The 27,367-nt window shown below is 38.1% G+C and overlaps 1 protein-coding gene across 1 annotated transcript; it reads left to right on the top strand.

Annotated features, from left to right (window-relative positions):
- Positions 1-4,066: 4,066 nt before the first annotated feature.
- Positions 4,067-5,033, top strand: LOC136065667 (chlorophyll a-b binding protein of LHCII type 1-like). The gene has a single exon (XM_065769186.1). It carries the CDS (start codon positions 4,132-4,134, stop codon positions 4,924-4,926), a length of 795 nt encoding a protein of 264 aa, XP_065625258.1. The 5' UTR covers positions 4,067-4,131; the 3' UTR covers positions 4,927-5,033.
- Positions 5,034-27,367: the final 22,334 nt, after the last annotated feature.

Below are 27,367 nucleotides of genomic sequence, written 5' to 3'. Positions count from 1 at the left end.
GCATAGTGTATTGTGCACAAATGCCATGCTTTTCAAGGAATTTAGTAAATGGGCTTGGGCATTGCCCTAGTTCATCATACTTTCCATAATATTCATCACCTTTATTTGATCCAATGATTTTCACTTTTCTTTCTAATTGTCTTTCTACCTCAGTAATGTACATTGCAAGGGCTTCCACTACTTGAGATTTTTCATGCAATAAATAAATATAAGTATAACGTGAAAAATCATCTATAAAGGTGATAAAATATTTTTCTTTACGGAAAGATGGAGCATCAAAAGGCCCACAAATGTCTGTATGGATAATTTCAAGAAGCTTTGTACTTCTTGTGTCACCTTTCTTAGTATGTTTGGTCTGTTTGCCCTTAATAAATCCACATACACACCGAGATCAATAAAATTTAGGTTTGGGAGAATCCCATCTATTACTAGTCTCTCTAGCCCTTCTTTGGAAATGTGTCCCAGCCTTTTAAGCCACAAATTCAAGGAATTTTCATTAATTAGGCCACGTTTAGTACCAATACTATGATGCAAGGTGAGAAGGGTTTTAGCAAATTCATCATGAATGTTAAATTTGTACAAACCATCAGAAAGAATACCGGAACCAACAAAAGAGATATTTTTAAATAAAGTAAAACTTTTATTCCCAAATTTATGAAATATCCATCAATATCAAGTTTAGGCAAAGAGACTAAATTTCTAGAAAGAGAAGGAACATAAAATGTTTGAAACAAAATATCAAGTTTAGGCAAAGAGACTAAATTTCTAGAAAGAGAAGGAACATAAAATGTTTGAAACAAATCTATGTGTTTATTGGTATCTAGAAATAAACGATAAGTACCAATGGCTTCAATTGGTGCTTTCACCCGATTTCCCATCAATACAAAATTCTCATTTGGATTTATGGTCTGGATTGAAAGAAATCCCTGCATCGTATTTGAAATATGAGTAGTAGCTCCATAATCAAGCCACCAAATATTAGAAGGAATTTCAGTTAGGTTTGATTCGAAACATATAGAAATATAACCTTTAATTAAAGATTTACCTTTTCTTTTGAACCATTGCCTACATTTTGGGTAATCTTTCTTAAAATGTCCCGTCTTTTTACAGAAGTGACATTTATAATCGTCATTTTCCTTCTTTTGTGGCTAACTAGTTGGATTAGGATCACTTGTTTTGCATGATCCATGCTTTAAGCCTTTTTTAGGCTTCCTCCATTTTCTTTCAGCTTCTTGATTTATGTGATGAATTAAATGTTGTTCAAGTTGCTTGAGTCTTGCCTTTTCTTGATTAAGTATAACGGCCAATTGATTTACATTCCACTTATCTTTCATAGTGTTGTAATTAATTTGAAATGGCCCATGCTGAGGAGGTAAGGAATTCAATATAAATTGAATGAGAAAAAACTCATCCACATTCATCCCTAAAGTCTTTAATTGAGCAGCCAAATTAGTCATTTCAATGGCATGCTCTTGTATCCCACGCTTACCATCAAATTTCATGGTGGTGAGTTTAGCCATTAATGTCCCTGCAAGGGACTTGTCAGCTATTTTGAAACGGTTTTCCACATTTGAAAGGAATTATTTTGCACTGTCAGTTTTAGGAAGTATTGTCTTGATATTGTTTGCTATGTTCATTCACATAAACATAATACTTAGTCTATTTGATTTTTCCCATGCTTTGTACAAAGTCTTTTCTTCCACACTGCTTGTATCAGTAAGAGTAAGCGGTTTCTCAGATCCAAGTGCTATGTCAAGATCTAGTACACCAAGGTGAAACTAAACTTGTTCTTTTCAATTTGAGAAGTTTGTTCCATTTAGCATGGGAATAGACGAAGCATGCAAATGCAGTGAAACAAGGATTGATATTGCAAACAAAGTAATAATATATGCTCACTACATTAGTGCTAAGAGTTATTGATTAAGGAACAATAAACCAAAATGAAACACATGTTTAAACAATGATAAATAGTATCGTAATCACCTTTGGGCTATTCTTATGGTAAACTATTAAATAGTTATTGTGATTCCCTTTCACCTACTAGAACTAATTAATAAAATATTAATAATTAAGTTGGTCTGTTACTTTTGGGTATCCATTCCAATCTCAACCATGAATATTCATCAACTATCATATTCCAATTTATTAATCACTTGAAAGTGGTGCACCTTTGGGCCAACCTAATATTCTTATGATTAAAGAATTGTGATTTGCAAAGTCACTAATTTTTAACACTAGGGAATATGTGTTAAATTTCAATTATTTTTGACTTGTTATCTATGCGTCATTTCGATTGGGCCACTTTGGCGACTACCAATACGTATCAAAATATAGACTCCAAATCAAAATTAATGGCCTTGCATAAACACTAAATTAATGGGATACATTATAGAAATACAGATATAAGAGTTTGTGCTATACATGTTTACATTGAAACAAATAAGTCTCCTCTTTCATAAAAGACATCAATGAAATACTTGATGGAACAATAAGTTATAGTCTTGATAATATTAGTAGTTTATTACAACATTAAATAAACTAAATTCAACAATTTAACATTCATTGCATATAAAAAGTGAACATAAGGCAGAAAAATTAATAATTAACAATAACTGGCAATATCAAAGTATAAAAGAATTTATACCATAACTATTCATGAGTGTTAAATAGTATTATATTCTCAATTTTAAGATTTGAGTTTTTAACATTAAACGTTAAAGTTGTTAATCTTTAAAGAAACAATTAAATAAACTAGAACCAAATATCGTAGAAATCCGTAATACCCCAAATTTATTAACTAATGGAAAAACAAAGTTCATATTATCCAAACTTGATCCATGATCATATAAAATACATTAATTGCTTTCACAAATCCAAAATCACAGTCATGATAATGGAAACTATAATTGTTTATAAATCTTTTAATGGAAAACACGATAATTCTAAAACACAAGTTCTGATACCACATGTAAATGTTTTCTTTATGTTGTTAGATTATAAACAACCAAAATATAAATTCTAGGATCTTGAATTATTATGATTTCACAACTATACAAATTAATTACAAAGCTTACTTTGATCCATTGCAAAACGTTTCTTAAGATCAAGTTTTAGTATAAAATGTACTTAATTCTTATAGGATTGGCAAAATTTGCCAAATGACATGTTTTTAGAAAAAATTTAGGAAAGTAGCACACGGACGAAATTAATTAGTTAAGTCAACTATTTTTGGAACTCGCGTTTGTCAAACTCGAGTTTCGATCAGTATTGGTGCATACTACTTGGAACTTAAGTTTGTCAAACTCGAGTTTCAAAAATAGTTTACTTAACTAATTTACTTCAGCTGCATGCTATTCACCAAAATTTTTTATTTTGCCCTTATAGGATTGGTTTCTCTCTCTTAACCTTTTTTATTTTTTATTTTACTTTTCAGTGTATGTGATGAGGTAGTTGAATGTTTCTTTTATAAATAAAGAAAGGACCAAATTCTTTGTATCTATAACATCCATTTGTCTATCAAAGTTAGAGTTACTTAGGAAACTTACTTCTCCATTAAACAATATTTTAAAGACATATAACTTCTTATTAAATCATAACATATATGAAGTTATAAAATAAAAATGTTATCAAATGGGACAATTTATTTTTACATTTTAATCATGTCAAAGTTGTATCCAATTAGATGAAAGCATAGGATACAACCATGTAGTCCGAAATCACTTTTTTCCACCCTCCATACATTTCATTGCCACGTTGCTTCTAATTTGAAATTAGCGTGTTCCAAATTTTCTTAATTAAAAAAAAAAAAAAAAAAGAGTTCTAAATATTTATTTCAGAAAATTGATTCTCTCTCGATCAGATGAGTGTAATCTGAAAGCTCTACGTGGTGCGCATGTATTGGTTAGAACCTGCAAAATGAATCTAAGTAATTGGTGGATTAGAGCCTGCCAGGTGGACAAATAAAAACAGAAGCAAAATCTTCAGCACCCAATAGGATTGAAGATTTAGATAACATAGGATAAGGATCCTAGCTCACAAGCCCACTTTAAATACTGTCTGTATCAACCACTCTTTCCTTCACCACAAGAAAAAAGGCCCATTAATTTTCCAAACTAGTCTTTCAGTTCAACAATGGCAGCCTCAACAATGGCTCTCTCTTCTCCATCATTTGCAGGCAAGGCAGTACAGCTTGCCCCATCCACCTCCGAGCTCAGTGTTGGACGTATCACCATGAGGAAAACAGCCTCCAGGCAAGTTTCCTCTGGAAGCCCATGGTACGGCCCAGACCGTGTCAAGTACTTGGGCCCATTCTCTGGTGAGCCCCCATCTTACCTTACCGGAGAATTCCCTGGTGACTATGGTTGGGACACTGCTGGACTCTCTGCTGACCCTGAAACCTTTGCCAAGAACCGTGAGCTTGAAGTCATCCACTGCAGATGGGCCATGCTTGGAGCTCTTGGGTGTGTCTTCCCTGAGCTCTTGGCCCGCAACGGTGTCAAGTTCGGTGAGGCTGTTTGGTTCAAGGCTGGAGCCCAAATCTTCAGCGAGGGTGGGCTTGACTACTTGGGCAACCCAAGCTTGATCCATGCACAGAGCATTTTGGCCATCTGGGCCACACAGGTTATTTTGATGGGTGCTGTTGAGGGTTACCGTATTGCTGGTGGGCCGCTCGGTGAGGTGACTGACCCACTTTACCCAGGTGGAAGCTTTGACCCATTGGGCCTTGCTGATGACCCAGAGGCCTTTGCTGAACTTAAGGTGAAGGAGATCAAGAATGGGAGATTGGCTATGTTCTCCATGTTTGGTTTCTTTGTTCAAGCCATAGTGACTGGAAAGGGCCCTTTAGAAAACTTAGCAGACCACCTTGCTGACCCAGTTAACAACAATGCTTGGGCCTATGCCACAAACTTTGTACCCGGAAAGTGAATATAGCAAAAATGTACTGTAATTTTTTTTCTTTTTGGATTGTTGTTGGCGTGTTGTGAATTATTTGCGAAAGTAATGGAGAGATTTAGGTCCCGTTTGGTTTGTCATTTCAAACAACATTTTTTAGTTTTTAAACAGTATTTTACGCATTTCAATACACTTTTTCACCCACATATATTTCAAAAAACTATAAACAACAATTTTCAAACTACTCTACCAACCACCCCCTTAACCTTTGGTTCAAAAATGGCAGAGTATTAAATTGGTAATGGATTAGGCTTTTATTTTAAATAATTTTGTTCCATGAATTAGTTTTAGGCCCACGTTCAATGACATGTATGACCAGCCCAGGTGCATCGTGTAACTAGTAATTTTTTCTCTTTTGCCATTTTTTTTTTTGATAAGAAACATGAAATATTCATTCAACTTAAAGGAAAGTTACAACAGAGATGGCATACAATCACTGGAGAAGAACACAGACAATACAGACAATATCACACCACACTCCTCAAAGAACCCAAGAGCACAGCAAAATTTAAGAGTTTGCTTATTAACCATTTGGGATCTCTTTGCTTTGGCTCAAGTGGTGGGCTCATTAAAAGGAGAGAAATTACTTGTGGTATTCGGACAGGGAAGTCCTTTGGCCGAAGAAGAAAACAATTGAAAGCCCAAAACCGATTTTTGTCCTCAGAGGACCAAAGGGAAACCCTGTGTGCTCAACAGAGGAAGGTGCTAGGCTTAAGGAGCAGACTGCCAGCACAGATGAACTTCTGGCTTTCTCCATACCCAGGCACGGACCAACAGCCGCCGAACTTTGACCGGAATCTTCCTCTCTTCGTTCTTCCTCCAACCCGCCTCAGCAAGCAGCACAATGTTTCACAATAACCCCCATCCTCCAATCGGCTAGATCTTGAAATTCAGACCCGAGAAACCCACCAAAACCCAAAACACCACAAATAGAGCAAAAGGAAGGAAGCCACTCCGATTGAAGGCTCGATCTGATGAACTGGAAGATCATTATTCCTCTATCTACATACCTTAGATCCAAACCCATCTTCCAGGCAGATCTTGGAGTGGACTTGGAAGCTCGCACGTGCACATCAAGGCTGTCCGATCTCATGGTTGTAGCGGCGCAAACAACTTCCTTAACCATGGTGAGAAGAAAAATCAGAAGTCCCCCAGTGGTAGCTAGATCCATGTTGCTGAGGGGACCTTGAAAGCTTCAAAGATTTAGACAAACTACCCGAATTGGGAGAGAGAGCTTGTACCAGGCAAGAGAAAGCAAAAACTCCTACTGAGGGAGAGAGAAAGACTTCTCTCTCTCCCAGCGGGAGAGAGAAAAAATCTTTTGCCATTTTTCTCTGCTTGTATTTGTAAACTGTGAAATATGCCATGAACTAACTATTATAGCTTCATGTCAAATAGTGTACAGAACGAAGCACAGTTTGGTCAAGAATTATTGAGATATAGTAACTAAATAAAAATTCATTATTTGACTTATATTAAGATAATCCCACCTTCTTGAAAATATTGTTTAGTATCTAATTAATGTTTATAGTATAGGATCAACACGTAACACTCTAACTTATAATAGAAAAAAGTTATACATTGTATCTAATATAAATTTAGTTACCAACAAGTAACTAATATATAAATGGGTTTGCATAAGGTATTGTGCATTAACCCTCAAGCAATCGCTACATCATTATAAACTAACCAATTTTATAATCATTAAATTTGAAGCAGTGTTAAACGAGAGCCCCAATTCAATAATTAAAAACAATTCAAATCTCTTTACATAAAATAATAATAATAATAATAATAAATTGAAAACAGAGTTAAAAAGAGAGACTAACATGGGAATTAGCCTAGTGGATCTAATTGTCCTTGAAAATAAGTAGGTCAGTGAATTTCACTCCTTAAAAAGTGAAAAGGAAAATTGGGAATTTTATAAATTTGGAGGACTTTTATTAGATGAAGAATTTTGAATTATAGTCGAGTTAATAACATTTATAATTTACTTAGGAAATTATGGGAGGAAAAGAATGTGAGATCACAGTATAAAGAAATGATATGTTAAATAACCACCTCAATTTTCACTAATGCTACTGAAATTGATTGGTGCTTATATTATTATATATTCTTACAATTAAAAATGATAATTTTGAAAAGATGGATTGTATATATTTGTATAATTAGTAGGTAATGACACTATTACAGTATATTCCAATCTTGTAGATTTCTCATTTCTCTCGATATTCATCATACTAATTTCTTCATTATTCACTATATCACTTTGGTTTGACACATGGGACTTAGAATAAGAACTTCTAAAAAGAGAGTTTATAATTAAACATTATTAACTTGTTTTGATGTTTTCTTATAAAAAGAAAAAAAAAATTGTTTTTGATGAATCAAGAAAATTCACCAATGAGTCGCACGATACTCCTTTCGCTTCGTATGCCAACCTGCGCGAAACAAAAGAGAAAACCTACCGAAGGATACCGGTGTGGTGTCGGCCAAACACCCTCCGAAGGTTAAGTCAGAAAGTATTCTCACAACTCTAGAGTGCTAGAGAGGGGTTAATTATGCGTACCTCGGCTTTGTGAGGGTATTGGGGCTTTTATAGTGGCTTGAGGTTGACATCCCTTTCTTGGCGCCGAAGTCTTTTCCTTATAGGACTCTCCTTGTAGAATCCTAAACGTGATGAATAAGTCTCCTCCTTGTGCGGAAGATTTTTACCAAATATATATAAGATTTCCAGAGTCCTACTAGCGCAAGAACTCTATTTGGGCCCTTATGAGAGTGGGTCAAAATATTCCCCATCAGGGGCTCAACAGGCCCATGGACAACTAGCCCACCATCCTTCACTCTGTCCATATCCGGCCCGTTCACGTCAGGTCCGTCCAATAGAGGCCCGTGCAAATGACGGATCCGTTTATTCGGGCATAAGCGGGCCTTATTCGATCCGTTCAGTCACATAAAACATTCCAAGATATTGTCCCTTTCAGTTGCCCCCTCACCCGATGGGTCCGTCAGCAATCCTGAACGGACCTATGGGGTGACGGATCTAAAACTCGGTCTGGCACACAGGACACCTATGTCCGTAAATTTTCATCCGTACACTGCTGGATCAGGAGCTGATGCATTAATGTGTTGTGCCAAGTGTCATCCTGTCAGTGGCTGTTGTTTTGGAACGAGGCGTCGCTTCGTCTTCCGTGCACTCCCAGTATAAATATCAGTCCTCCGCCCCTCATTTCCCCACTTGCTGCTAGAAAAGATTTGTCAGAGCAATTCCGTCACGTCTGTCAGAGCACAATCCGTTCACTCAAGCATCCGTCGCTCGTCGCACCCAACACCAAGCTTCTGGTGAGTTATTTTATATCCGTCATTTCTTTTTCCTTTTGCATTTATTTGTACTCCATGTGTCCGTCGTTATTTCCAACCCCGTCAGAGTCTTAGGTTTTGTCATTACATGTAGGCCATGTCTAGTGCGTCAAGTAACCAGTCGGTCGTTCCCGACGGGGCGGATTACGAAGGGGTTTACCCGTCAGGTCCCAAAGACCATGACGTCCCGAGCGAGAGTAGTCCGTCATCATCTTCCTCGTCCTCAACACATGGGGGCCTGGAGATGATCAAAGTCCAAGAGGTGTCAGACGACGAAGAGCAACTAGTGAGGTCCGTCGTGGGGGTTGATGGACTAAGGGAGTTCATTTTGCCCCCAGAGTGGACGGTCCATGCTTTTACGTCGACCATCAAGGAGGGTCACTTCAACACACTACGGGACCGCTACCAAATTCCTGACCACATCCCACTCCGTCTACCTTATATGTCAGAAAAATATTATTACGAAGGAGTGGACGGAGTGGGCGTGTACGAGCAAGTGCTTAAGGCTGGGTTGAGGTTCCCATTGAGTTCGCTACACCGTGAACTCTTAAGCTACCTAGGAATATCCGTCAGCCAGGTGTCCCCCAACGCCTGGAGAGTATTTATCGCCATGGAGGTCCTGTACGGAGCCATGTCGGACGGAGCAAGAAGGCTTACAATAAGAGAGTTTCTCCATTGCTACCGTCCGGACGAGATAGACAAGTCAAGGGGTATGTACAGCTTTGTCCCTAGAAGTCCCGTTCTGAAAGTTATTTATGAGACCCCGGACTCAAATAGGGATTGGAAGAGTCGTTACTTCTTTATGGAAGGAGATGATTGGATGAGTCATCCAGGGGAGACGGACTTCATGCCCGTCGACACAGTTTGGGGCATTTTAAACTCATCTGGTATGGTCCGTCATAAATCACTCCGTACACTTTTAGTAATTTGTAATGTTTCTGATCTCCGTCTTCTATGGTGCAGTTCGACGGCGTCCCCAAGTTACACTTGAGGAATTCAGTTTCCTCGAGAGAATTTTTTCCAAGACAACACCAGAGGAGAGGACGTGGGCTAAGCTCGTCAACCTCAATACTATCTATTGGTATTGTGACGGTCCCGAGCCCACCCCGGCGGCATTAAAGTACGAGAAACAGACCCGTCTGCGTAAGTCCGTCTACCCTCTTGACCTTTTTTTTTTTTTTGTATCATTATTATTGTTCCTTAGTCCGTCATCCTTTTTTCAGAGATGGAGGATGCGAAGAGGAGGGCAGCCATAAGACTTCAAGCCGCGAAGAACAAGCAGGCAGGGACGGATCCCATAGGGACGGGCTCCAGCAAGCCATCCTTAAAGAGGAAGCTGCCCGTGAAAAGCGACCGTCCACCCAAGCAGCCCAAGGTCCCTTTGGACCCGGTCCTGGGCTTGATGGCTGAGGGGAGTAAATCAATTACTCCGACCAAGCATGGCAAAGGCAAGGGGCTGATGACGGGTCAGCCAGGCGAGTAGAAAAAACCTCCCGTCTTACTCCGCGAGGACTCTAAGTATGCCTTGGAAAAGTTATCGTCGATCATCACTACCGACGACTACGAGGATCTTGGGAATCACTCGACGGAGGTGATGGGGGAGACGGGCCTCTTCAGCATTGCCTAGGTAATGTTCCATCGTCCATAGTCCATCCGTTCATCAATTTTTGACTTATATTTTGCTAACTTATTTTTGTCGTCCTCAGTCTATGATCATGATGAAAGGCCTCATGGGACGGTGTCTCAACCACGAGACGACCATTGGGAGACTCCGGGAGAAGGCCAAGATGACGGAGGGGGAGCTGCTTGACCTGAAGGCCTGGAAGGTCACCCAGGAAAAGAAACTGAGGATGGCCGAGACTGCCCGGGATGAGGCCGTTCAGCTGATGGAGGGTCTGAAAAAGGAGTTGGTGGACAAAGACAATGAAGTCCGTCATGCCAAGGAGGACGCCGTACGCGAGTACCGTGACTCCAACGAGGTTATCGCGGAGCTGAGTCTGGTTTATAACGACGGGTTCGACGATGCTCTCCGTCAGGTGAGGAGGTTGTACCCAGATCTAGACTTGTCCGCCGTCTCCGTCTCTGCCCCGGAGCCCGCTCAGACGGAGGACACTGATGCTCTCTTTGACGAGGATGGCCTTGTCCGTGAAGCTCCAATGGATCACACTGCTGCGGACAGCAAAGCTAAAGATGTTGAGGACCGTCCAGATAAAGAGGGAGACGGAGCTTGATTTTGCTTTGTAATAACTTAGTTTTTTTTTTTTTTTTTTTGGTAAGTGTGGAACAATTTAAAACACCCGTCATGTTTTACGGGGACTATTTATACATTGACCGTTCAGCATGCTTATTTCGTGCTGGGTCCGTTGACCTTCTGTTTTATCTTTTTTGGAATGCATGTTTTTATTTTTATCGCATTTTCATGTTTAAGTGAGCTCCGTCCTGCTTATTATGGTACGTCCTTACATACTATTTGTTTTTGAATGGTTCGAACATGTCCGTCATGTATAATTTGAATCCATCCGTTGGGTAGATTGTTTATTGAACATGCCCGTTATGCATAATCTTGAATTCACCCGTTGGGTAGACTGTTTTTTGTATCAGTCCGTCGGGTATCGTACTTGTTTCCTTTGTGAGTTCTGTCCAACTAGTGGACGTTAACCTGGGTTCGCTCATTATACGGACTTAGTAGTGTCCGTATATTTGGGTTGGCCTGTCCGCTTATGGACGACGCTACTGGTCCGTCCACTACTCGGCCTAAAGGTTTTTATCCTCATGGGATGGTCCGTCCATTTCGGGGATAACTTGATTAGTTCGCCCATTATCTGGACTTAGGCTCTCATCCTTTTAGGGTGATCCGTCCACTTGGTGGGCAGCCTAATTGGTCCGTCCATTATATGGACTTCGGTTTTCATCCTCTTGGGATAATCCGTCCGTTTTGTGGACAGTCTTATCAGTCCGTCCATTATATGGACTTAAGTTTTCATCCTCATGGGATGATCCGTCCATTTTGTGGACAGTCTTATTGATCCGCCCATTATATGGACTTAAGTTTTCATCCTCTTGGGATGACCCGTCCACTTTGTGGACAGCCTTATTGGTCCGTCCATTATATGGACTTCGGTTTTCATCCTCTTGGGATGATCCGTCCGTTTTGTGGACAGTCTTATCAGTCCGTCCATTATGTGGACTTAAGTTTTCATCCTCATGGGATGATCCGTCCATTTTGTGGACAGTCTTATTGTTATATAGAAGTGTTTTACTTGAACCCCAAGACGTTTAAATAGAGTTTGGGCTGAACTGGAACTCTGCAGAAAAATAAATCTGTACGTGGTTCGATCGATCGAGTCTAATTTTCGATCGATCGAGCCTTACAGATTTAGTCCAATAAATCTGCACTCACTCGATTCCAGTTTTACAAATAAACATACTTTGAGCAAGCCTAAACAAGACTAAACAACCTGTTTTGATCATGGTTTGCCAACACTACACATTAGAGTTCTAAATACATAAATTCCTAAATCTTTAGAACCTAACATAAACTATTCAAGTTTGAAAGAAACATGAGGGTTTTGAAAATATCTCCAAGAGGAGTAAAAGAGGATGGAAGCTGATTATGGTTTCCCGACACAATCATGTTGTTGCTCTGTTGAGTGGCTAGCCACTTATAGCAATTTGGTCGAGTATGTCCAATTGCACCACAGTGATAATAGAAATGCTGCTTTTTCTGTTTTGGCTTTTGAGAGTTTCCTTTCGTAGCCCTAGGGTTTTTAACTTCTTTCTTATCCTGCTTAGGGGGTGCTCCTAAGATAGATTTACCATTGTCTATGTTCTCACTAGCTAATTCATTCTTAACATTACTGTTCTCAGTTTTAACATTATCAGCCGGAGGAATAAAAATAGTAGTACTGGTAGAAGCAATAATAGGAGAAAAGAAATCATACCCTAAACCGATTTGATTGAAAACAGATTTCTGAAGACTGAGCATCTCATCGAGCTTAGCTCTTGAAGTCCTTTGCAGCTGAGCTCCGACTTGGAACAGTTTTGCCTCAAGCTTCTTGGTTTTCTCAGCCAAGAAATTATTCTTAAATCTTAGTGCTCTAATAGTTTCATTGGCTTCATCAAACTTTGTAGAGATTTCTTCTCACTCAAGCTCCACATCACTAAGCTTCTTGGTGGCCAACCTGTACAACTTCTTATGCTTTTCTAAGACCTTTTATAACTTTGCATAGGCTGTGTGGATGTCATCTTGCTCATCCATCTTTTCAAACTTAGACTCCACCAATTCCTCTTCTTCATCCACATCGTCAACAATCTTTTCAGTAGGATTTACGATGGCAGTGAAGGCATTTAGGATTCCATCATCCTCATTACCAAAATTATCCTCAAGCTTAGTGTCACCTAACATAGTGGCAAGTGCCTTGCTCTTCTCAATGGTCTTGAGATACGTAAGGCACTCTTGTTTCATATAACCGAAATCTTGACACCCAAAGCACTTTGGTCCTGAGGGAACAGTGTACTGATCACCATCCCTAGCATCCTTCTTCCCTTTGTCTTGGCTCTTAAATTGAGAAGAACTCGGTTGTCTATGGTCCTCATCAAAGTCCTTTGCATTAGCATTCTTCATAAACTTCTTGAATTGCCTGGTGATGTAGGAATTCATCTTAGAATCTTCATCATCAGTATCACTGCTTTTGGCCTTCAATGCCATACTCTTGCTCTTGCTTGATTTTCCAATCCTTATCAAACCCAACTCATAGGTCTACAGATTGCTAACCAACTTTATCAAAGGAATTTTGTCAATGTCCTTTGATTCCTCAATGACAGTGATTTTGGCATGGAATCTCCTAGGTAGATATCTGAGCACCTTTCTCACAATCTTGGGTTTAGGAATAATTTCCCCAAGGTTAAAAGCTAAGTTCATTATGTCATTAAGCTTGGCATAGAACTCATCGAATGACTCATCCTCCTCCATCTTGATCTTTTCAAAACTTATAGTGAGCCTCTGAAAATTTGAATCCTTGACAGCCTTGGTTCCTTCATAGGTTGTCTAGAGAATGGTCCATACTTCTTTTGCAGTTTCAGTAGAGGATATCTTCTTGAATTCCTCATTTGTGACTGCACTGAATAAAGCATTCAATGCGCTGCTATTGAAGTTTGTTGCCTTGATCTTTGTATCATCCCCAGTCAGCCAGTGCTTCCGTAGGCTTGGTCCAGCCTATCTCCACAGCTTGCCATAGTTTCTCATCTAAAGATTGCAAGAAAACTCTCATGCGCACTTTCCAGTATGCATTATTAGTGCCATCAAATAAAGGACGTATAATAAGAGACTATCCTCTATCCATAACAAATAGGGGTCAATGGATCACACGGCAAAGATTAACCTTAATCAGGGTGTGCCTGTTTTGATACCACTTTATAAGCCAAGAATATATTGACCCCTTGTGATATATTAATTGATTAATTAGCCAAGTTTATTAATTAATCAAATTAACATGCAAGATGTGTGGTAGCACAAACAAATCAACAATTAAACTAAGTATACAGCGAAAAATAAATTAACACGGTGATTTGTTTACGAATGGGTAAAACCTACATGGCAAAAACCCTACCAGGTGATTTTAAAGTCACCACTCCTAAGAATCAACTATTATCAAAACAAGCTGTTACAAGTAAAGGAATCCCAGTACCTTATACCAACCTACAGTTGAACCCTTACACCAATACCCAATTGGACTTATTCTGTAGTGACAATCTCTCATTTCCAATGCACAGCTTATAGTACTTGACTAACCAATAGATGTGCGAATCCCAGTACGCGACTTGATTACCAACTTGAGAAGGATGTTGGCTGTAAAGTTCTTCAGTTCATCACACGATGAAGATCATGAAGTTGTTTGGTCATAAAACCCTATGGTGTACACACACAGTAGCTTCTTCAAGAGAAAGAAGAACTAGGGCAAACTAGGTTTCTGGTTACACTTTTCTTCAAACTTGTGGAATTGTGCTTTGTGCAACTGTGCGTAACCTTTTTTGGCCCTTAAAATAATCCTTATATATGTTTAGGGTTGTAAGAAAAGAAAACCCTAAACATACATTCATGGATTGGATGAAAATTAGAATTGAAAATCAGAACTTCATAAATCTCGACGAATACCCTATTTGTCGAGCAACTGTCGAGTCTCAAGCTAAAACAACTCTTTTAAACTTTGATAGATACTAGCTGTTGAGCTTTAATGAACAACACTTCTTCACTTGATTCTTGGATAGACTTGCAAGGCTTTAACAATTGAACTTGAAACCTTGTTTCTTAAAGCATTAAACACATACTAGATCTACCCAATTACAAGTAAAGTGTTTTTTGTCAAATGATTAGCCAATTATATAAAATAGTAACATATGTTCCTAACATTGAATCACATATGTCCTAACAATTTCTTCAACAGTTATGACTGATTTTGATAAGTTTGTTATGACTTATACATTTTGGTTTGTAATCTATTATTCTATATCTGCTACAACTATTATTATGCTTTATGATACAATATATTCCTGCTAATACTTCATGCATGATCTTCATTACTTTCTGCTTTTTGCTTTTAAACATGAGTTACAAGTAAAACATGCTACAATGTTTTCTTGTGACATCGTATCCTTTGTAAGGGTGGTCACTTGGGGAAAAGAAAAATAAAACAAGAAAGAAAATGAATGATTACATAATGTTTCCTTATGCATTATAGCGTTTCAACCACTTGCCATTAATGGGGTCCATTATATCTTTTTCATCCATTTGGGTTAGGCGATAATACCCACTTGCATGCGTTTCGCTTACCACTAAGGGTCCTTCCCACTTTAGAGAGAATTTAGATGATACTGCCATACTTCACCTATCATGGTCTGCTATCCTCAACACAAGTTGTCCTTCTATAAATACTCTTTCTTTAATTATCCTGTCATAAGCTTCGATCATTCTTTGCCTGTATCTGCAGTTACGCTGTTAGGCTTCCTCTCTCTTCTCATCCAATCCTTCTAGGTCGTTGCATCTTTCTGCCATAAAGACTTCCTTCTCCTTTTCCTTCTTTTGCATCTACAAAACCTTTAAAGATGGTATAATTACTTCTGTCGGGTTTACCACTTCTGTCCCATATACTAAGGAGAAGGGGGAGAACTCTGTAGCAGGTTTGGGTGAATTTTGGTAAGCCCATAATGCATCTGGCAGGTGTGTCACCCAACCTCCACCATATTCCTGACTCATTTTGCTAATGATCTTAATGAGGGTTTTGTTTGTTGCTCTGCCTGCCCATTCCTTTGTGAGTAATAAGGAGATGACCGGTGATGCTTCACTTGGTAGAATTCTAGCATTTTCCTCACTTCTCTGTTTACAAAGGGTGTACCATTGTTGCTTATGATTCTATGAAGTACCCCAAATCAAACAATTATGTTTTCTTTGATGAAATTTACTACAACTCCTTTGTTGGCTTTGTGAAGTGGTATGGTCTCTGCCCATTTGATGAAATACTCTGTGGTCATAAGGATCCATATGTACCTATTGGAAGGTGGATTGATTGGTCCCATCAAGTCAAGCCCCCAGGTGTGGAAGGGTTATGGAGTGACCATGCTTTGCAAGCTTTATGGATAGGTATGGATCAAATTGGCTTGTTCCTTCATGTAGGAAGTAACAGGATGCTAGCTTCTTAAGTTTATACCTTTCTCTATGTTTCTATAGCAGGACACATTCTATCAAGTATCTTATGAACGAGCTTCTCCAATCCTCCGTGGTAAACACAACATAACTCTTTTCCCTTTCTACAACCAGATGGTAGGCTTTACACTGGGTTTGGATCAGGTCTGCGTCTTTTCCCATATTTGGCTAGTAGAAACCCACTCTCTGCAACCTTTGGTATAGGCTAACCTCATCATAAAACCCACAAGTTCTGCCATGCATTTCCTCTAGCTTTCTTTGGGCCTCCTTGTGCCCTACACATCTTAATAGAATTCCTCCTAGCATTCTACAGTATAGCTCTCCTTTCATCAAAATATAGTCCTTTAATGTCTTCAATTCTTCCACATATTTTTCCTTCAACAAGGCTTCCCTTATGGGAGCCCTTCAATCCTCTTCGCATTCCTACCTTTCCAAAAGCCTTTCCAAGAGTGTTTCAATTATGGATTCCCTTTGCTCATTAATCTCAACTCTGGCATTGCCTCATTTAAAGGCTATTTTCGAGCTCAACGTGACTAGTGCATCCACGTACTGGTTCTCGCTCCTCTAAGCGTGCTCTATTTCACATGTACAAAACTTTTCCTCCATCCTTTCGGCCAATGTCTTGTATGGGGCCAAACTTGGTTCTTTTATAGAAAAACTCCCTTTAGCTTGGCAAACTACCAAATTGGAGTCATTTATCACCCTTAGGTTTTTTATCCCCATCTCGGGGGTTGTTGCCAACCCCGTCAAGTAAGCCTTATATTCCGCTGTATTGTTTGAACATGGAAATTATAACTTGAATGAGAGTGCCATGGTTTCTTCACCATTGTGATAAAGGAACACTCCTATGCCTCCTGAGTTGGCCATAGAGGAACCATAAAACTTCATGACCCACTTTTCTGTGGCCACCTCTACCGTAGCTACTTCTCCTGGTACTTCATCGTCTAACGGGAACTCCTTTTCTCCTGGAAATTGGGCCAATAAGTTTGTTATGGCCTGACTCTTTATCGCTTTGGGTGTCCCCCCTTTTAAGTCATACTATGATAACTGTAATAACCACTGAGATATTATGCTAGATAGAATGGGTTGTTGAAGAAGCGCTTTGATCGCATGGGACTTCATCATCAAATGTGCCTTATAAGCCAAAAAGTAATGGTGCAGTCTTTGCGATGCATAAACGATTGCTAAGCATACCTTTCTGACCTGGGATAACGAATCTTAGCATCCTTCAGGGCACAACTTATATAATAGACTGGCTGACCAACATCGCCTCCATCTTCCTGGGCTATCAAATCCCCAATGGCAGACAGGCTTGAGGTTAGGTAAATAGTAACGGTTTCCTGCAAACTAGAGCTTGCACTATAGGAAGGTTCATCGTAATTTGTTGTAGCTTTTGAAAAGCTTTAGGTTGTGCATCCCCCCACTTAAAACCTTATCCTTTCTTTTGTAACTTTGGAAAAGACGAAGTGATTAATGCTAAACCAGGGATAAACCTCCTGATGTAAGAGACCTTGCCTAGAAAACTTTTCAACTCTTTGACTGTGGCTGGTGGCTTCATAGTTGCTTTTGCAACTGCTTTGGTTGGATCTACATCTACCCCCTCGACTATGGACCAAAAATCCCAGAAATTTGTCAGCAGATACTCCAAAGGTGCACTTCAACAAGTTCATCCCTAGCATGAAAAGTCTACATCTTTCAAACACCTTTCTTAACACCTTGACATGATCTTCTCGCATTCTCGACTTTACCACTATGTCATCCACATAGTCCTCCATTTCTCGGTGCATCATGTCGTTAAATATGGTTGTCATGGTGCGTTGATAAGTTGCGCCTGAATTTTTTAGTCTGCATGGCATCATTGTGTAATAAAAATTCTTGATAGGCGTTCCAAAAGCAGTCTTTTTTGCATCCTTCAGTGCCATCCAAATTTGATTGTAATCACCGAACCTGTCCATAAAGGAAAATATGGCATTTTCTACGACAGAATCTATTAGCACGTCCATGTTAGGCAATGGGAATCGTCCTTGGGACAGACCTGATTAAGATTTCTAAAATCGACACAGCATCGTATCTGCCCATTCTTCTTTTTCATAGGTACTATGTTGGATAGCCACTGTGGGTGTTGAATTGGTTTGATGAACCTGACTGCTAATAATTTCTGTTCCTCCTTTACTATCTATTCCTCTATTTCGATGTGGAACACCTTGGCAGGCTGGGTCACTGGCTTTGCCCTAGGATCCACATTGAGCGCAAAAACCACCAACCCGGGATCTAGCCCAGGCATTTCACTGTAATCCCAAGCAAAGACGTCTTTGAACTCCTTTAATAGTTGGATTGGTTTTGCCTTTTCCTCTTCTGACAACTTTGAGCTTATTGAAATTGGCCTTGGCCTCTATAGGTCCATGCCCAGGCCAGTTTCTTCCTGCTTTTCTTCTGTCATTACTTGCACTTCTTTTTTTGTCGCAATCTTCTTTTCACTTTCCGTGTCACTTTCTTCTTTCGAGCTATCTTGGACCACACAACTGAAAGTTCAAATAACATTGAAAACACTATGAATGTTTAGACTCCCAAACAACAAAATACCAATTCAAACTTTATATCAAACAATAAATGTGCGGAAGATGATAACAAGCTTATACCAGAATTGATAAATAATCTAAACCATTAATAATCACAATCACAGCAGTAATTAAATAGTAAAGATAAAGGGAAGAGAGATGCAAATACAAGGACAACACACGATGTGTTATCAAAGAGGAAACCAAAGCCCTTGGTGCAAAACCTCTCCGCCACCCTCCAAGTGTTCAATAATCGACTAGAAAATGTAGTTAGGATACATGAACAGCAATAAACCCTCCAAGCCTAATCTACCCAAGTACCTAAGCCCTCCAAGCTTCTTGCTCCAACGAGGTTGCGCCAAACCTTTTTCTTTTCCAGCTTACTAGATTCCACTATAAACCATAGCATCAACCAATAGTCATTGGTCCCTTCCAAACTGCTTCCCTTAGCACCAAAAGAACCTTCTCACAGACGTGAGTGTGGTGAGAAAATGATCTGGTCAAGAACCTCTCAAGGATGTATTAATGGAGAGGAAGAGAGTAGAGGAATTTGAAGAGTCTCTTAGGTGAAGACTGTGAATGAGGCAATTTTGTTTTCTCTAGGGTTTCTCTCTCAAGATTCTCTCTTGAAACTCTCTACATTTCATGGGAATGAGGGGTATTTATACTAGGGTGAGAATGGAATGTAAAACGTCAGTTTTTGCCAAACAGGGCAAGTTGGCGACTTGGCCTCGCGACTTGGTTGAGTTGCGAGTTCAAGCCGCGAGCTAACGGCCTGGCCAGTCTAGGACTTTTGTCCTATAGTGCGATAGTTGGCGCGAATCTTCAACTTCTGACATGCTTGGAACGTGTGCAACTTCTGGCGACTTGCAAGCCGTGAGCCACCCGCGAGATCCAGTCACGAGTTCCTGTTTCTTTGCACAATCTTGAGCATTTCTTCACACTTTCTCACACACTACCCTTACAAGATTCTCACCTAAATACAAGATTACTAAATGCTAAAATACAAGCAAATTTGGCACGGAATAAAGCCAACAAGATTGTTGATTAAATTCAACCTTACAACAACATACTAGAGTCTCATGTTGTGGCTCTTTTCCAGGACCTTCTTGCATGTTGCAGATTGGCCTCATGCACCTTCATAATTTATATATTATCCTACCGTCATGTGTTTGGACCCTAACGCAATGTGGCATAATGTCTAGCTTTGGAGTTAGTGCTTCTTTCCTTTTTCTCTTTCACATCAACAACTCCTTCAAATCAGTTTTTAGGTCATCTTAGATGTTCTCCTACTTGGGGACAAAAGTACCATGCTGCTTAGATACTGAACTTTCTCCTGATGGTGCCCATTCGTCATAGAATATGGTCTCGACCAAATGGGCCTCTACTTGCTTGAACGGGGATGGGTTTGCTTATATTCATGTCATCCTGCCATTCAATCTACCTATCATGCATTAATGATAGGTGGATGGGATTAGGCAATGCTTGTGCAGCCATGGCCTTCCCAATAGTATATTGTAAGGTTCTAAGTTTTTAAGAATTAAATGTATTAGAACTTCAATTTGTAATGTGTTGGCAAACCATGATTAAAACATAGAGTCTAGGTTTAGGCTTGCTCAAAGTGTGTTTATTTGTAAAATTGGAATAGAGTGATTGTAGAATTTGTTGGGCTAAATCTGTAAGGCTCGATTAATCAATCAAATCTCGTGCAAGTTTATTTTTCTACAGAATTTCCAATTCAGCCCAAGCCTATATGATGTGTAGGGTTTTATGTTTTATTCCAAGTATAGAAGGAAAAACCCTATCTACGTTTTATAGGTCTTTTTGATGTGCTGTGTTAAATCTCTTGTGAAATCTAGAGATGTTTACTTCATACACATTTAGGGTTATCAAGATCAAGATTCATGTCAAGAACTTGGTGATCGCTTTAGTTGTTGCATAAAGAACTTAAAGAAGATCTGAAACGTTTGAGTGGGGTCTCAAATTCACAAGTAGGAGAACTTATAGTTGCAGTGGATCACGGAAAGAAGTAGTCCGTGGACTGGGATCTATATCATGGTCGTGGTAGTAAGTTTTCTACTCGAGGTAGCAATACGATGTTAGTGGTTTAAGTCTTATTGTACAAACTTCAATTCTTTCATAGTGGATCTGTTTTACCTTGAGAATAGCTAAGTTAAATCATTCCCCAGTTTTTTTACCAGTTTGGTCTTCTTGGGTTATCATATCATGTGTTCTTTATATTTCTGCATTATTTACATGATATGATTTTATTGTGTTAACCTAGGTCTGAATAATTTATATAAGTAATCACTTGGCTAAATAACTAAGTTAAACAACTTGTGTTAAGGGGTCTAAAAGCGTACATATATGATAGGAAACTTTCGTCTTTACCACTTGGAATCGAGCTAAGGAGGTTATTGGACCCACCTTCAGCCATAACTGTATGTGTCATGTAGTGTACTTGCCTTTTCCTCCAAACCTCATCACCTCCATTGGGCATCCTTGAATCTTGCTTTTTGGTATTCCTGCTACTTGCAACGTGTTGAGTGGGATGAGATTTACTAAAGTGCCTGTGTCAACTAGAGCTCTCTTAATGGGAATTTGGTTTATGGAGGCCGCTAGGTAAAGAGCCTTTCTGTGGTATGAGTATTCCACTTCCATGTCTTTATCACTAAAAGTGATCTCATTAGTGTCTTGTAGGAATTCTCTGTTAGTCCGAGCTTCTAGGATAAGGCATCTACTCCCACTCCTGAAGCAATGCTTACCAAAGCCTCCGTGGCCATCCTTCATTTATTTGCTGTGAGCTCCAGTTGGTCAAACAAGTTTTTGAACTGGGAGCTTTTCTGTAGGATAGTGATGGTTGCGGCAGGCAGAGCCGGTCCTTCCTCTTCGTCTTCATTTGAGTCTGCGCAAATGATAACTAATGCTACCCCCTTCCCTTTATGATTAGGGAGTGGGTTCCTTTGCACCTATGGTTAGGAAAACTCAAGAGTTCCTTCTCTAATCCTGCAGTGCACTAGTTTATGGAGTGCCTAGCATTCTGCGGTGGCATGCTGCACATAGTTATGCAGACGGCAGAAACATGGGTCCATCTGTTCTTCTTTAGTAGGCTCTCCAAAAACTTGATTGGGTTTGAAAACCCCATCTACAATCCATTTATCTAGAAGCACGTCTAGCTCCTTTGGTGTGCATGGTATTGGTGGAGGGCTCTCATACCATGGACTTACTACTTCATTCATTGGGCTACCTCGGCCCATTTACTTTTTCTTTACCTCTTTTTATTCTTGTGGGTCTGTTGGTAATCAATCCTATTATTTCAACCCATTGGGCTTGTTCCTTATTTCTTTACTGTTTTTTCCTTCTTACCTTCTCTATTGTTGGACTTCTTCTACTATTGGGCCCTTTATCAAAAATGGGCATCAACAATGTTTATGTAGTGATTTTTAATAACTAATTAAGTAAACCTCAAGTACAATTTATGTCATTTTTTTAAAAAAATAGTTAAATAATACAAATTTTAAACTATTAGTAACAACACCTAAAACTTAAGAGTTTTCCCTGAAATAATATGAAAATGTGGAGTTTATTATATAATTATTGCATAAAGAATTTGAATTCTTAACTTTTTTTTCAAAGTAATAGTTTTTTTTTTTTTGGTTAGGTTCTGAGACTTTAGGAACTAATGTATTAGAACTTCAATTTGTATTGTGTTGGCAAGCCATGATCAAAACATAAAATCTAGATTTAGGCTTGCTCAAAGTGTGTCTATTTGTAAAATTGGAATCGAGTGATTGCAGAAATTATTGGACTAAATTTGCAAGGCTCGATCGATCGAAAATTTGACTCGATCGATTGAACCACATGCGGATTTATTTTTTTGCAGAATTTCCAATTCATCCCAAGCCCGTTTGATGTGTAGGGTTTTGTGTTTTACTCCAAGTATAAAAGGAAAAACCCTAGCTACGTTTTAGAGGTCTTTTGATGGTTGTGTGTTGAACCTTTTGTGAGATCTAGAGGTGTTTACCTTCATACACACTTAGGGTTATCAAGATCAAGATTCATGTCAAGAACTTGGTGATCTCTTCAGTTGTTGCACAAAGAACTTTAAAGAAGATCTAAAACCTTTAAGTGGAGTCTCAAAGTTACAAGTAAGAGAACTTGTGGTTGTAGTGGATCAAAGAAAGAAGTAGTCCATGGACTCAGAGCTATCACGTGCTCGTGGTAGTAAGTTTTCTAATTGAGATAGCAATAGAATTTTAGTGGTTAAGTTCTATTGTAAAAACTTCAATTCTCCTCTGGTAGTAAGTTTTTTACTCGAGGTAGTAAGTTTTCTACTTGAGATAGCTAGGTTAAATTCTCCCCAGGTTTTTTACCGGTTTCGTTTTCCTGGATTATCATATTGTTGTATTCTTTATATTTCCGCATTATTTACATGATATGATTTTAGTGTGTTAACTTAGAACTGAATAATTTATCTAAGTAATCACTTGGCTAAATAAATAGGTTAAACAATTTAGTTTACAGGGGTCTAAAAACGTACAAGTAGTATCAGAGTAGGGTAGCTATTGTGTTTGTAGATTTTTTTTTATCTAAGAGTTGATTCTTGACCCTTGTTGTCATGGAAGACGGTCACTCTTTTGTGATCCCACCTTACTTTGATGGGAACAACTATGCTCACTGGAAAGTAAGGATGAATGCATTCTTGAAATCTATTGATGAGAGAGTTTGGAACTCCGTTGAATAGGGATGGGAGAAACTGACTACTCTTGTAAGCGAGTGGTCAACTTTTCAAAAAGAAGCAACCACCTTTAATAGCAAAGCCATGAATGCTATTTTTAATGCTATTTCTATGGAGGAATTCAAGAGAATTTCAAATGTTGAGGTTGCTCATACTGCAAAGAATATTCTCCAAATTGTGCATGAAGGCATAAATGCAGTTAAGATTAATAAATTGCAGCAATTAACTACTAGATTTGAAAGTATTAGAATGTCTGATGATGAATATTTTGATGAATTCTATGCTAAACTTAATGATATTGTTAACTCTCCTTATAATTTGGGTGAAATCTATGATCAACCTAAGATTGTTAGGAAGATATTTAGATCCTTAACTGAGGACTTTAGACCCAAAATGACTGCCATTATTGAAAGCAAGGATGTGGACTCCATCCCTATTGATGACCTTGTAAGATTTCTCTAGTCCTATGAGTTAGACCTACCCAAGACAAACAAATCCAAATCAATGGCTCTTAAGTCAGTAGATGATGTTGATGGGAATGGATTTGATGATGAACTCTCTTCTACAGAGATTGCTTATCTTTCCAAGAACTTTAGAAACTATCTTAGGAATAACAACAGAAGGGCAAAAGGTAAAAACAATGTTAAACCTAGAAACTTTAAGAGGAATGAACCACCTAAAGTTAATAATTTTGAGAAATCAAAAGAAAAAGTTGGTCAAACCTCTAGTAACTCTCTAGGTCAACAATGTTATGGTTGTCAAGGTTACGGTCATGTGAAATTAGAATGTCCTACATTCTTGAGATCAAAGGGTAAAGCTATGGTTGTAACCCTTAGTGATAATGAAGTTTCTAATCACGAGTCTGGTAGTAATAAAGATGAAAATTTCATTGCTTTCACAGCTACTACTGTAGTTGATGAAAGTGTTGTGGTTAAAGAGAACCCTTCTAATGGGAAATTCTTTAAGTGTGCTGATTTGCAAGAAGCTGTCAATAAGCTGTGCAAGGTTGCTGCAAATGATACAATGAGTGTTGATTTAGGTTTAGAGAAGATTGCCTCCCTTGAATTTGATAAGAAAAACTTGTTACTGAAATTACTTGATGCTAATGAATCGATTAATAAGGTGAAGACTAAAAACATGTTGTTACTTGATAAGATTAAGAACTTGGAGCTAGAATTATCTGTTGTTAGAAAACAAACAAATAGGTCTTCTATTTCTAAACTTGATTACATGTTGAGTGTTCAGAAGTCTCCCTTAGACAAAATTGGTCTAGGTTTTGTAGATAGCATCTCTGTGTCTGAAACTCATTCCATAAACTTTATTTCTTCTTCTGAGCCCCCTAAGAGTGAGATTGTCAAACCAGTAGAAGTTACACCACCTCCTAGAAAGATTAGGGTTGATCTTAAAGAGTTTAAGCCTAAGAATCCTAACCTCCCTAAGGATAAGTTGCATGATAGACCTTTATGGGTTTGTCATTATTGTGGTAAGACTAGGCATATTTGTGCAAACTGTTTCAAGTTGCAAGCTGCAAAGCGAGAAAATAAGCCAAAAATACATGTGCCTCAAGCACAAGATCCTTTGGTACTTATTGGTAAATTGGTAAAGGCTTTAAACCTCTATACCAATCTTGGAGTTGCTTATCATTCTCCTATGAATAATAACTCCAATGCAAGAGTTGCGTCTAAAAAGTTTTGGATGCAAAAGGCTCAATCTAATTGAGTCTTCTTCACATGGTCTTTGTGCTTCAATTTAGTACTCTTTGTGACCATTCTTCTTTTGCTGTTTTGTTTTCTTTTTGCTTTTAGTATTTACATTGCATAACATTCATGCATTTCATGATAAGTTGTTTTTCCTATTCCTTTTAAAAATAAAAATAAAAAATAAAAAATAAATGGAGGAAGGAAAAATGTGTTTTGTATTATATATCTTGGATTTATAATCAAGGTTGGCCTATTATTTTTACATAACATACCTGTGTACCTTTTTTATCTTGGATGGGCTTATTTTCTACTGCACTTTGCTAGTTTTAGCTATGTAGTGCATGTTGTGTAGTTTATAGTTTTTGATCACTTGATTTTGATTTTGAAGTCATATGCTTTTGATTGTTAGGACTTAAACTGAATGAGAAAGTCATAAATAACCATCTCACCACTGTTTACTAGCCAATCATGAACACCTTAGTGCATATTATAAGATTTTGTGCGCGAGAAAGTGTAGGATATGCACAAAAAGAACATAAGATGTAGCCTCGGATTAATACTAAAATTGGTGTATACATTATTGGGCTATAATAAAGATGACACAATGAAATAAAATTAGTGTGTACATTATCTGGCACATCTAATAATTTCACAATGAAATAAAATTGGTGTGTACATTATGAGGTAAAAAAATTTTTTACATGATTGCAAGCGTGTTTTCTAGAAGATGTGAGAGTTATGTGATGTAACTCTTTAAGTGATAGTCTCTATCAAACTTATGTGATGAATATTGTAGAAATTGTGATTGATTACTATCTACATAGCACCTCACATGTATCTCATGCTATTGCTAGTTGCACACACTACACAAGTTTTGCTAAACTTAGTACATGATATTGTGTGTGATTTTTTTTTGGCCATCCAAGATTATATGTTCCTTGATTTTAATACAAAATGTGTTTAATGTTTGAGTTTTTGGAACAAAAAGGTTGAAAATATTGTTTTTGGAAGATCTGGGTTGAATTCAAGTTCTTTTGAAAAACTTTTAAACTCATACTCATGCATTTCATTCATGAAATATTGTGTTTTGAGAGGTTTCTACATAAACTTGCTATGTTTTTCAAAAATCTCATTTTTCTAGATTTTCGATCGATTGAAGTTGTTGCTCGACCGATTGAAATTGCGATAAAAGATTTGGTTTGAATCTGCTTGGCTCGATCGGTGCTTGATTGATGCTCGATCAATCGAATCTATTTTTCAATCGATTGAAGCTCAATTTCGACCAATTGAAATTCGAATAGTGAATGTTTTAAAAAGGTCTTTCTCACGTGTTCTTCATACTTTTCAAAAGTTTTCTCACTCCTTTTCTTCGACCGATCCACTCTAACTATTTTTTTGTCATTTTCTTCCACAAATTTCTCCAAGGTTTTTGTCCTTAAGCATTAGTAAGTCTCTTTTACCCTTTCTTTTTCAATTAAATCACATGATTCATGCATTTTTGTTGAAAATTTCGAACCAAGCATTTTATGGATTTTTGTTTATTTCATTTTTTATTATCATTTTTAATCAATGGGTTTTTGTTCTAAGATGATATAAACATGATCCTCATGCATTAATTTTATCAATTTTGTGATTTGAGGAAAACTGAAATTCCTAGGCCTGGAACTTTGTGAAATTGGGGATTTTGTTCAATTAGGCTAAAATTGATGAAATTGACTTGTGTTATTGTTACATTTAATCATTATATGATGTTTCCTACCTAGTATGATGATTAATTGATCAATTTGGTTTAATTTTTGAAATTAGGTTTTTCAAAATTTGGTGTTTTTGGACTAAAACTCTATGTTCAAGTCAATTGATGGTTTATGAAGTAAAATTGAACAAATTTCAATGCATTAGAGCATGCATCATATGTAAATTCATTACATGCATCATATAGATTGTTATTTATTAAGATTTGTGTGCTCTAACCCTCTGTCATGCAGTCTGCCCTTGGTTTTCTTTCTTTGTTTCTGTCTTTCCTTTCCTTAAACCCTTAGCATCATGGTTAGGAAGACTAGAGCCAAGAAAACCACCACCCCTTCTACCCCTGAGTTCCAAAGTGATAAGTTTAGAACCATGAAACACCAAGAAAACTATGAGAAGCTCTATACCTTTAGACTGGTGTGGGCTGAGCGTAAGATGATTTTACATGAGGTAGATCTTGAGATACGTAGGAATTTTGAGAGTAGGGGTTGATTACCACTTTTAGAGGTTGAGCATCCTCCTCTAGCTACTTTGATTAAAGAGTTCTATTCAAACCTCTCTGTCTACTTCGATGATTCCAACACTCAATATGTAAGGAGTTGGATAAGGGGTG

This window comes from Quercus suber, unplaced genomic scaffold (genome assembly GCF_002906115.3).
Source record: "Quercus suber isolate HL8 unplaced genomic scaffold, Cork oak 2.0 scaffold_1075, whole genome shotgun sequence".
Taxonomy (NCBI): domain Eukaryota; kingdom Viridiplantae; phylum Streptophyta; class Magnoliopsida; order Fagales; family Fagaceae; genus Quercus; species Quercus suber.
This window is presented reverse-complemented; position numbering and strand designations above follow the sequence as displayed.

Coding starts and splice junctions, on each gene's coding strand:
- LOC136065667 (XM_065769186.1), top strand. CDS start 4,132: ATGGCAGCCTCAACAATGGCTCTCTCTTCTCCATCATTTGCAGGCAAG.